The 12056-nt window shown below is 54.0% G+C and overlaps 1 protein-coding gene across 1 annotated transcript; it reads right to left on the reverse strand.

Moving 5' to 3' along the window:
- Window positions 1-3886: 3886 nt before the first annotated feature.
- On the reverse strand, window positions 3887-11557 carry NXNL2 (nucleoredoxin-like 2). The gene is made up of 2 exons (XM_004684491.2): window positions 11225-11557; window positions 3887-4398 (listed from the first exon to the last, which is right to left on the reverse strand). The coding sequence occupies exons 1-2, from the start codon at window positions 11524-11526 to the stop codon at window positions 4230-4232; spliced, it is 471 nt and encodes a 156-aa protein (XP_004684548.1). The 5' UTR covers window positions 11527-11557; the 3' UTR covers window positions 3887-4229.
- Window positions 11558-12056: the final 499 nt, after the last annotated feature.

The raw sequence follows: 12056 nt of genomic DNA on the forward strand, positions 1-12056 counted from the left end.
CACACCAGGGGCTCGCTTTTATTATTCCCAAATCCTGCTTCAAGTTCAGAGTTCTTCAGTTAGAACTCTGACCAAAATTAATCATTTTGTAGCTGACCCCAAAAATGATAGCTGTCACAAACAGCTGGTCATAGTTCCAGGTTTTAAATTACTTTATATGGCCTGGGCACTCCTGTTTCCTGCCACACCAGGCAGGCCTGGGAGGCCACTGTTCCCAGTCTGCATGAGACCCCACCCGCCTGCAGTGCTCCTGAGCTCCCGGAGCCCTGGGGGACCAGGGTCGGGGGTATCTGGCAGGGCCTAAGTCTACCTGACCAGCATGTGGCAGTCAATATCCCCCCCAAAACCTACTTCTTTATTTGATAAAATTTCATGTGTGATAGACAATTTTGAACTTACAAAAAACTATAGGTGTACCTTCTTATGGGAGATTTTTGTGCGACATATTAAGTGAAAAGGAAGAATCAATCAGCTTCCAAACAGAAGCTGAAATCCTAGCAACACCTGGGGCCCAGACATCTCTCCAGGTGGCAACACCTGCTTACCCACGAAGGCACCCTCCCGACGTGGGAGTGCCATCCTCTCAGCAACCAAGCTAGCACTTGCTGTTCACACCTAGGTTCAGCCATCAAGGGGGAACGCAGCCCGTGTTAACCATCAGCAGAGCCCTGCTCGAGAGGCCATGGCCTGACCTGGGGTCTCTGTCAGACCCCCACATGTATCAGCTCCCCAAGAACTTGGAAATTCTGTAGTCAGATTGGGGTGCCCCCTGTTGAATGGAGAATATGTTAATGGAACCTTCCACAACACAGATGGTGGGTCTGCCCGGTCCTGCGTCCTTAGCAGAACGAGTCCTCCGGAAAGATTGGTCAGTTACTGGTAGGCACTCCAGTCGCGGGAACTTTGAGAATTCCTGTCCTAGCTGGTGTTGGAAACCTTCCCAGGAGGAAGAATTCTTACTCCCAAAAGGAACCTGTTAGTGACCAGGAAGTGGCAGGAAACAGGGCTATCTCTAAGAAAAAAAAGAGGCAATTTTCTTCCAAGGAGAAGCCACTCAGTAGTGGACCTGAAGAAGCAAGAGCAGCAACTCCAAGAAAAATTAAAAATTGCCAAAAGTATCCCGGGCATCCTCCCCTCATGAGGTGTAGCCCATCATGATATTTCTAACCCCAGTCCCTATACCCCAATAAAAAACAATAAAGATCACAAAGAGAGAGAAACTCCTCTACCCCTTTCTCTTCACTGAATGCATGTGACAAAGAAGCTTCAAAATGTCCCTGGCAGGCTGCCTTGCTGATTTCTGTCTCTTTCCTGTGTCCATTTGTGCCGTGAAATGCTTTCTAGTCTCAGTAGCCATTACTGAATGCTGCATTTGTGTAAGTTGTTCCCATGTCATGGAGCTCCAGAGACTTCTTCAGCCCTGACCCTTCATCTTCACATGTACATGCTCAACTCTGGGTCAGTATCTAAGATCTTTGCCTTGGCTGATGGCACCCCAAGGGATGCGGGCTGTCTGCTGCCAGCTCTGGCCCGTGTCTTTCCAAATTCTTCAACCTGTAGTGAATAATACAGATCACGTGACACTCCTGCTCTTCTCCTCACTTTGGCACTCGGTGCAGACTCCTCTTTCATTATCACTTGTGTAAGATCAAAATGCAGGCACAGGCACCTGCAGAATGAGTGACATCCTGACCCACAAGGCTAAGTCTGCTGGTGTGGGGCTGAGCCACTGCCAGCTGCACCCCTCACCCCGTGGCTCCTGCTAGACACCTGGCGAGCCCGTCCTGCTGGTCCACACACACCCTGGTAACCCAGGCAGCTGCAGCCCCAGACTGGAGGGAGTGGGCAGAGGATCTTGACCCACAAGAAACACCATATCCGAGGCTGCCAAGAAACAAGATCTAATCACCCATGGCTTCAGATTCTTGTTTAATCTGGGAGGCTTTGTCCCTGCATCCCACAGCAACCAGCCCTGACCTTTTGGAGGGCAGTGAGACCACACTGGGTTCTAGTGAAACCTGCAACCTCTGGAGCTAACAAATGAATAGTAGTGCTCATCACTATAACAGCCAACAGGCACAGAGTGTTCATGTGTGCTGGACACTGGTCTTAGTGTGCATGTTTTAGTGATCCCTTTAGCCCCCACTAGCCCATGAGAAGGGAGAGCTAATATTCCCGGTTGACAGGGGATCATGCAAAAATAAAGGACTAACCTGTGGCAACCTGTCTCCATCCTCTCCACGGGCTGAAAGCAGAGCACATCTTTGGAAAGTACAAAACAAACAAGAGTAAGATTGGCACCCTGTCCATGAAAATCCACCAGGTGCCAGGTGTGCCCGGGAGTGGATATCAGCCCAGACGGGCACCAGGGCTCGCACCCTTTAGAAGTCTGCAAAAGCAGTAGACTCAGCACTGCGATGGGGAGGGCTGGTGCACGAGGGCGGGAAAAAATAGCACCACGTAGGCAGCCTTCTATGTCTGCAAATAGCCTAAATAAAATATTCACAAATTTAATTCCAAAGCTCATTAAAGTGATAATAAGTCATGGCCAAGTGGGATTTACCCCTCAGGAATGCAAGAATAATTCAAATTAGGACCTGTGTTAATGTAATTTTCCGTACCTATAAGACAAAGAAGAAAAACCACATAATTACCTGCAGAGAAGCTGAAATGGCATACCTACAAATCCAGCAACTCTTCCTGATTATATTTTTAAAACATTTAACAATGAGTAGATGTTTTCTTTATTATGGTCAACAAAAAAAGTATATCTTAAATCAAAAATGAGTATCAAACTCTATATGAAACCCCAGGAATAGTCTCACTATGCATATTTCGTGTGTTGGTGTGTGTCTGGGGTGTGGGTAGTATGAGTTCAGTGTGTGTGGACCTTCTTTCACGCCTCCAGAACTGTGGGAGCCAGTGCCAGAGGTATCTGGCTGCAGAGGGCAGAGCTGACCACAGCACACCATGCCACATCCCTCCCAAGTGCCCCCAGCAGTGGGCGGGGCACTGCAGCCAGCCCAGGCTGTGGGGTGAGGATGGCGGCAAAGAGGGCTCACAGGTAGGATGGTGGGAGGCTGAGGGACACCACAGGACTGAGACCCCAGTGGTGGTTTATCTCTGGATGACGTGGGGTACAGGGAAGGAGCCTCCCAGTGTAGACAAGAATCCTGAGGCCACAGGTCACCTGAGAGACCCTTAGCTCGTTGGCAGCCTGGGATCTGGTGTTTGTCTTTTTATTCCCAAAAGCTTTGCTTTTGTGATGCAAGTGGTGAAGAGCACTTGACATAGCAGACAGTTATACAGTCCTCTGGAACTAAGAAAAATCAATAATCACTAGGTTAAAACAGTAATTTTAAGAGCTGGGCCACTCTCCCAGCCTGAGCCAGCGTGGGGCAGGAGTGTGGGCTGGTAGAGTGGGCACCCTGCCCAGGTACCCAAACACCCACCACACACCATCGTGAGAAGAGCCCAGGCAGGGCGTCGCTGCTGCAGCCCCAGGGGAGCGTGGTCCCAGGCACTGGTGGCCAATGCTGAGCCTGCTTCCCAGGAGGCATCGTTTCACCTTTAAGGAGTCTGTGGTTGCAGTGAGCACACACACTTCCCATTATTAAAGTTAGTCGCTCACCCACCCCAAGAATGTGTGATTTAAAATACTAGAATTTATCTATGAAAGTGCATCAACCACGTTAGCCACCGGGCAAGAGGCCTTAGATTTTACCAAATGGAATTCATCCAGTATTCACTTTGCTCATACGGACACTTGGTTTGCAATGAGAAAGAAGGCAAGCAGAGGGCTCAATGTGGAAATAGTTTTATTTTTTATTAAAGCTTATAGATTCTTCGAACTATATGAATAAATATATAGCTGTGAAAACATCTCATTAAAATAAACAGATCTCCAGAAATTTTATCTGCAATAAACAAATTATAGTACCTGAAGAACCTATGTAAATAATCTATTTTGCATAGATTTCAAATACTCACTATGAACATACTTGAGCTCGTGTGGCGTGTGGAAATATGCTACAAATTATAAAAATTTCTGCCAACAGGGAGACTACGGGTGGGCAGGGAGGATCGTTTCTTCCTGCCACAAAGTTCTGCTTCCACTCTGGAACAAAGAGGGCCGCGTGGGCAGAGCAGAGACTTCCTTCCCATGCCTGCGATGCAGCAGGCTATGAGGCCCAGCTCCCGGGAGCAGGGGCCGGGGAGACCCCTCCAGATCAACCTGAGAAGTTCTGAAAGACGCTGGCCGCCTCCACCCAGTTCTGGAAGCAGGCCAGCCCCCGCTCCCGAATCTGCTTCCGCCCCTTGTCGGTGATGACCTCCCCGCTCTGCTTCACCACCACCAGCTTGGGGATGGCCGTGATGTTGTACCTGCTCCTCAGCTCACTGTGGAGAGAAGAGGGAGGCCGAGGGTGAGCACAAACAGGACCGGCCGCCCCTACGAAAGGGCCGGGTCTCCTTCGTGCTAGCCCTACAAGGTCCTGGACGCAGCCAGCTACCTCCTGTGCAAGGAGATCCCTTCGAGACTTTCCTCTGGCTGCCACCCAACCTAAGCCAGAGCCATCGGAGATGTGTCCACAGTGAAGGAACCGCCCTGTATTTGTGCTGCCCAGTGCCAGCCACACAGCCATGGGAACCACTGAGCTACTGAGATGTGGTGGGTGTGCTTGAGGCACTGAATGCTTCACTGTAATTAACTTTAAGTAGACACAAGTACCTAATGGCCCCTGTACTGGACATTGTGATTCTAAACCTGAAATAACCCCATAAATGTCCCGCCCTGCATCTCAAGTGAATGGAAAATACCGAGGACAATATAGCTGTCACTCAGTACCAGCGGGGGGGGGGGGGGGGCTGGTTTCCAGGACCCCTGTTGATAGCAAAATCTGAGGATGCTCAAGTCCCCAAAAGGAGCACCCCACAGAGGCCACCACTGCAGCTTCCGCAGATGGCCCAGAAGGTCCAACCACTCCCCATATGCAATGACCACCCACAGTGAAAAGGACGCCCAGGGATGGCCCTGTGGAGAGGCAAGTCCCTCCCCAGGTAAGCATCCTGCTCACCCCCTAAAATCTGAAACACCTAAGGATTTCACTTTCCCCTAATGCTGAAAACAAAAAAAAATGAGGACAAAGGAAACAGCCCGTGTCACTCTGCACAGAGTGTGTTCAGCATCACTGGCAGTGCGCCGCAAAGCAATCATTACTGAGCCTTTGCACTAGGCAGCTGGGGGTCCGCAAGCCCCCTTGTTCTTGGGATTTTGCTTGAAGCCCAAAGTTGCTGCCGGTTAAGCTAATGTAGAGTCAGGCAGGGAGTCACTCACCAGGACAAGAGTCTTGGTATGAGGGTGTCTGCTGAAAACAGCAGGCAGACATTATGGTCAAATCAGCATAACCAGCTGCACCACCTTGACAGGAACTAGAATAGGATGTTTCCAGCAGCGGCAATGGAGCCCCCAAGCAACAGCCCAGATTCCCGCCTCCCCCTCCCCCCCAACCCAGGCTGCTTGTGCCAGACTATTATGCACCCCCATACGCAGCCCCACCAGTACATTCCTCACATTCCCCACGGACTTGCCACCTTCCTTGAATCTGATACCAAATAAATGCGAGGCTGGCCCAGAAATCGGGGCTGTATCTCCAGGGATGTAGCCCCTGGTGGCTTCTCTCCCTTTCTCATGACTTGGACTTTGAGTTATTCTTCCTCTGTCCCACGCTGCCCCCAAGGTTGCCACCCCACAAGGGGCCAGGCAGCCATGAGGGGCAAGCAGTGCCCGCCCCTCAGTAAAAGGAGTTGTGGGCCCTCCCTGGTGGCGCAGCGGGTTAAAGCACAGCACTGAGAATCTAAAGCCGCTTCTGCATGAGTTCGATTCCCGCCCACCCTGGAGTTGACCACATGGCATGGCAGACCTCTCCTGACCCGCCCGCTGCTCCCCTCAGCAGTGTGCTTCGTCAATCTGCCTGTTCTGTTCCCCACTCTGTCTCTGGTGAATCCTCTCACCACACCTGAGCCTCTGGCCTGTACCCCAGTTCTGTATGCACAAATAAATAAATCTTTAAAAAAAAAAAAAAAAGGAGTTGTGGTCCTTCAGTTGGGGCTCTGCCATGCAGGAGGCCCTTGAGGGCTCCGGGAGGGGTCTCTGGTGGCACTCACACACATCCCTGAGCCCACCGGGCTCCTGGCAGATTCCCACCTCCCCCTGGCAGCTGCCTGGCCCAAGGACCAGGTGTGAGCAGTAGTGTAAGGTAAAGCAAGGGCCTTCGGGTGTGGAAGGGGACCCTGGACCAGTAAGAGCAGCAGCAGGAGTATCCCCAGAGCTCATCAGACAAGCAGCCTCCTTCCCCATCTGTGGAGCTGTAAACACCTCGGGACTAATGTTCACTGGCGTGTGCACCCTGCTCCCTCAGACTGCCTGTACCCTCCAGGAATGAGGAGCAGAGAGAGCAGCCAGAAGGGAAGGTCTGCGGACACCTGGGGCAATGAGGGCCCAGGGTGGCTGCTACATCCATGACCCTCCTTGCAAACCAGCCCCCACCCCCTCTTTCTGATAGTCACTAGTGGTGAATGACCGCCCACCAGTTTCCTCACCTACACCAATAACTAAAAGGACTTCCTGTGATTGTTGTAAGGGCCCTCCCTGGTGGTGCAGCGAGTGAAAGCACGGCACTAAGAAGCCAAAGCCACTGCAGCATGAGTTCGATCCCCGCCTGCCCCAGAGGTGACCACATGGTGCAGCAGACCTCTCCTGACCCGCCCGCTGCTCCCCTCAGCAGTGTACTTCGTCAGTCGGCCTGTTCTGCTTCCCACTCTGTCTTTGGTGAATCCTCTCACCATCCCTTCACCTCAGGCCTGTCCCCCAGTTCTGTATGCATAAATAAATAAATCTTAAAAAATAATAATAATAATTAAATGACTAATATATGTACAGATTAGTTAAGCACTTGGCAACAAGTAACCAAAAATACTGGCTTTCTTGTTACTGGGAGGGAGCCACCCCAAATCCTGTCATCACAGTTTCTGAAAGTACAAGACTCCCCGGAGAACGAGCTTCTGTGATGAATTTGGATGGCCCGAGCACAGCGACCACTCTGTCACACCATGAGGGCCACGGCCTGAGCATGAAGCAGACATGGCAGAATGCAAGGCCAAGAAACTGTCCCTTGTCTCCCTCAAAACCAGCTCCCGGCCACGGGGTGAGTCTGGTAGGCGCGTCAGTAGCCTTTATTGTTTACATACTGAGTTGCTGTTGGCAAAATCACTTGCAGCATTAAGTCAAGCTCTGGGGGGGTGAGGGGGAGATGCCAGCTAGAGGGGCGTTGAGGGGGGAGGAGGTTGAGCTCGTTTCTTCTTCGCTCCAGTGTGTCTTCCAAGAGCCACACCATGGGGGAGCGCAATTCCCCACCCTGGCAGCCTCTGCCTGGGGACTCCTGTCACCTTGGAGCTGCAGACTCCCTGAAGTCACCTCCACCCCTGTGGGTGCTGAGCTGAAGGTGAGGGCCCTGTCACTGGGCGCAATGAAAGTCCCCAGAACTGCAATCCTGTTAACCATTTCGGGGAAATCTGAGACCCTGGGTCCCCCTCACGCTCCCCACTTGGTGCTTGTGATGCTGGCTCCTCCCTTCACTTGGGGCAGCAAGTCCTCGTCCTTGGCACAGGCTCTTCTGGGTTGCCATGGCAACTTCTGGCTCCAATCTCTCCATCTCAGCAAAGACTGCTCCTGAGCAAACCTTCCTACTTGTGTCAACCATGCACCAGGCTTCCCGCTGGTGCCCAAACCCTGAACAATGTGTGTTCCAAACTTAGGGACTGCCAAGACCCCCAAACACACATCCCTACTCTGGGGGGGCATCTGGGCTGTGGTTATGGTGGGTCAGAGATGCAATGGGCATCCCAGGGGCATGGAGGAGGATCTGGAGGAGGAGCTGCCCAGCAGAGAAGCGGGGCCTCCAGGGCAGGGATGGAGCACGTGTGTGGTCCCCTTCAGACTCATGCAAGTGTATGGAGTATACTGGAACATGATGGAAAGGGGGTAGCCAGAGACTAGGATGAGAGGCCAGTGTGGGACAAATGCTGGCTTGAGAGGTGGAGGTAGATCGGGCCTGAGCCCTGGGGGCTACAGTGGCCACTGGAGAGCTGAGGACTTGTCCTTGATGAGAAGGGGAAAGTTCAGGAATGAAGGGGAATGTTCAGCACTTCATGGTGGCACTGGGGCCCAGGCATAGCTGGAATATGCTAATGGTCCTGGCGCCCATGAAGGAGGTAGCCATGAGTAGGCAACTGGAGGCCCACAGATTCAGCGGATGCAATGCCTGAACAGGACTGTCAGGTCACAAGGCTCAGGGGGAACACTGGCTGGAGAGAGGGAAAGTGCGAAGTTTAGCACACACAGGCCTCGGCGCCCCTGGGGACCTTCTCTGCACAAGAAGCGAAGATGTGCCAGTTCACTGCCATCAACTGAACCTGATGCCCAGAGGTTGAGGAGCTCCAACAGCATGGCCCTTGGGGGTAGGGTGGTCAGAGCCAGGCAGGCAGGAGGGTCTCTCTCCAGGCATCCTTAGGCCTTGCCAGGGTTCCAGAGCCCAAGTGGGCACAAGTTGTTAAAAAGCTGCCATAATACCATGTGTGTCATCACCTCGGAGACTCACAAGCTCAGCAGCAGCGCAGAAATGCCTTGATTCTAGACCCAGTAACAGAGGAAGGGTAGGTGGGCAGGGGGCAACTCATCTGGGCTGTGCCACACTTGGGCCCTCCACAGCCCCCACACACGCACCTGGACAGGGAGCAGGGAGCTGGGGTGCCCGCTCCACCTCTAGTTTCAAGGACATCAGCAAACATCTGCCTTCCCAGGCGGAAGGCACCTTGTCACTGCCTTGCGTGGGGGAGGCACCAGAAACTCAAGATCTCTGCAACCTGAAGGACAGGTGAGTGGCTCTGGGTACTTCCTGCACACCACTGCCTCTTGCCTTGCCCAGGGAAACACTGGGAGCTTCCACACAGTAGCTCCCCAAGCATCTGTTTCTCCTCTCCAGGCTCATGAAGGCCAGCAGGAATCCAGTGGTAGTGGATGATGGGAAGGCGCTTTCCAGCCACTGCAGAGGCACCAAGCAGTCAGTTTCTGGACACAGTAGGAACATCCTAAAAGGCTGTCTGGGTGCTTCCTACATCCCATAGTTCTTGGGATGATCTAGTCCATGGATCTAGGCTGGGATAAATAGAATTTAGGGCATAGTTCCAAGAATTCCCACAGAAGAGCCCATTCCCTAACTTATGAATAGCAATGACAAGGTTAATGGGATTCCATCCAGAGAGGAGGAAGGATGAGAAGTGAACTTCCCTCCAGAAAACCCTACAATGGATTCCTCAGCAGAACAGCACACCTGAGCCTCTGCACCTGAGCCAGCACACCTGGCCTCTGCACCTCTGTACACATCTGGGAAAGAGGACAGAGACAAAACCCTGACCCCAGGTCCGTGGACATGACTCCCACCCCTCCCCTCAGTGCCATCCTTATCCAGCATCTCACACTCGGTATTAACCACCTATGTAACTGCAGGGTGAATTCCAGAGCAAACCCCAGGGCGGGCTCTGCCCAGGACTGAGATCCGGGCCTGATTAAAACAGGGCCAGCCTTCACTTTCAAAACTAAGTGCGCCTTTCAAAAGCTGTGTCACAAGGGCTAAGGAAATCAAAACTCATTTTTCAGCTACCACTGGACATGACACTGTATGGAGCCCTGTTACCACACAGGCACGGTCACTCAGATTAACCTTAGTAAGTCCTCCCCAGGTCAGGCCAAGGGAGAGAGCAAAGCAGGTGGCCGCTCCCAGGGCCTGGCCTCTTCCCTCAGCATCACCCAGAGGAGAAAATTTCATGCAGAGAAGACTCACTCTTCCAGTGAACGCCCCCAAATCAGCTTCCAATCTTAATTTTCCAGAACGAAAGTTGTGTCCAAATAATAAATTGGGGAGAGGGGTGGGCAATAGAGATAATGCCACAATTCCCTCTAGAAAAAGGCGGTGGGTGCTCCCTGTAAATCAGAAATTGGCCTTTGATTGTGAGGGGTGGGGCGGAATAATGTGCCTTGTAACTTAAACTGAAATCTGGACATCCTCCCTAGCATGCCACAGTCAGAGCCCAGCCACACTCCTGCTCCGCCAGTCCTCCCTGGGGTCCTCCCACACCTCCCTGCCCCCCACACTCCTGCTCACCCAGTCCTCCCTGAAGTTCTCCCACACCTGCCCGCCACATGTCCCTGCTTTTTCCTCTTGCATTGCCTCCTCCCCATGCCCTCCCTCCTCTCACCTCTTTCCTCTTTACCCCATATCCCCCCTCCCCTTCCCTCCTTCCATCTTCAGCCTCTTCCTCCCGCAGGCTCCCTCTTCACCTTCCTCAACCTCCTGGTCACTCCCATATCCTCCTTCCTCACCCTGCACCCCTTTCCCTTCTTCTTCCCACCTTCTCCCTTCCTCCCTCTTGAACCCCTGCAGTTAGTAAAACACTTGGGTCAATTTCTCATTCATTTACAAACTCCAAAATCCAAGGGAGCTGAAGCTACAGAGCTGAGGGTCCTGCCATGTCAGGTTTTTCTAAAGCAAGGGAGGAGACCCCTTAGGGAGAAAGGACTTTTGTCTCTACAAAAGTCCAGACCTGGATCTTCCTACATTTATAAGAGCACAAAAAGACGTTATAGTTAAGAAATTCCAGTCACTGCCAGCATAAATTAAGCTGCAATGGTGGTCAACCAGTGTCTGGGGTCTTCCAGCGCTGGGGACCTGCCCCTTCCTCCCAGCATGTAAGCCCAGTTCTTCACCTGCCAGCCCAGGTGAGCACTCAGGGCCTCCTGAGACTCCCAACCCTGCTTTGCAGACTCCAGGGCAGGGTCTTCCCTGTGCCTCACCCCAGACACTAAGCCCAAAGGAGGAAACCAAGGGGTGGACTTCCCCTCTCCCCCCAGACTGTAGGTTCACAGAAGGCAGCGCCACCATTAGCAGAGCCGCTTGGAAATGCAGGCTCCTGGAGTCAGAGATCACCCATGCAGGGAGCAGTGTCGGGGCTCACCAGCGGGCCTGCAGAGACTCTGGGAATGCAGGTGACTCCCGGCCCACCAACTCCCAGAGCCTCCCCCGGGAAGATGAAGAGACTACTGCGTGCCTGGCTGGGGTGGGAGACCTCCCGAGCCAGAGACGCGGGACAGCCCCCAGTCCCCACTCACTGCCGGTAGGGGTCGTGGAAGGGCAGCGCGAGCCAGGCGCCATGCAGCTCGCGCATGAAGTCCAGCATCTCCTGCGCGCTGCTGTCCGCTGACACGAAGACCACCTCGAAGGGCGCTGGCGGCCGCGCCTCCTCTACCAGCGCGGCGTAGAAGTCGCAGAGCAGCGGCGTGAAGTCGCGAGACGGCGCGCACCGGCCGGCCGCGAAGTACAGCGCCACCACCTTATTCTGCAGCGCCGCTTCCGCCTCTACCGACGTGCCGTCACGGGTCACCAGGTGCCGCCCACCCAACACGTCCACCATGGCCGGGCGGGGCTCGAGGACACCTGCAGGGGACGGTAGCCTGCGGGTAAACGGGGTGGGAGGGTGTGAAGGGCGCGGTCGCAGGGACACCTCGGGGAGTAGGGGAGCCGTTCGAGAGTGGCTGTGAGCTCGGCACAAGGGAACCTCTGGGGGAGCGACCCCCGCGGGGTGATAAGGCAGCAGTGAACGCAGGCGCGGGGACACTTGCGAAGGAGACACCTGCGGGAGATGACTCCTACAGGCAAGCGGTGATCGCGGGGCTCCCTCCGCACCACCGAGCGCCGGGGAGATGCAGGGCTTGGGCCACAAAGGGTGGGCCAAAGCTTGGGCAAAGCCTGTCCGTACCGGGGGTCGGGAGACAGACACCGGTGATCCCAGATGCAGCGGCCGCGGACCTAGTGCTGCACCGGGCCGGGAGCCACCGCGCAGGGCCACGCCCACCGCCACGCCCACCCGGGCCCCGGGCCACGCCCACGCCCTCCCCTGTGGCGCTTCCACCTTCCACCCACCCAAGCGGGCTCCTTCCCTAC

This window comes from Condylura cristata, unplaced genomic scaffold (genome assembly GCF_000260355.1).
Source record: "Condylura cristata isolate star-nosed mole 26May11 unplaced genomic scaffold, ConCri1.0 scaffold00017, whole genome shotgun sequence".
NCBI lineage: Eukaryota > Metazoa > Chordata > Mammalia > Eulipotyphla > Talpidae > Condylura > Condylura cristata.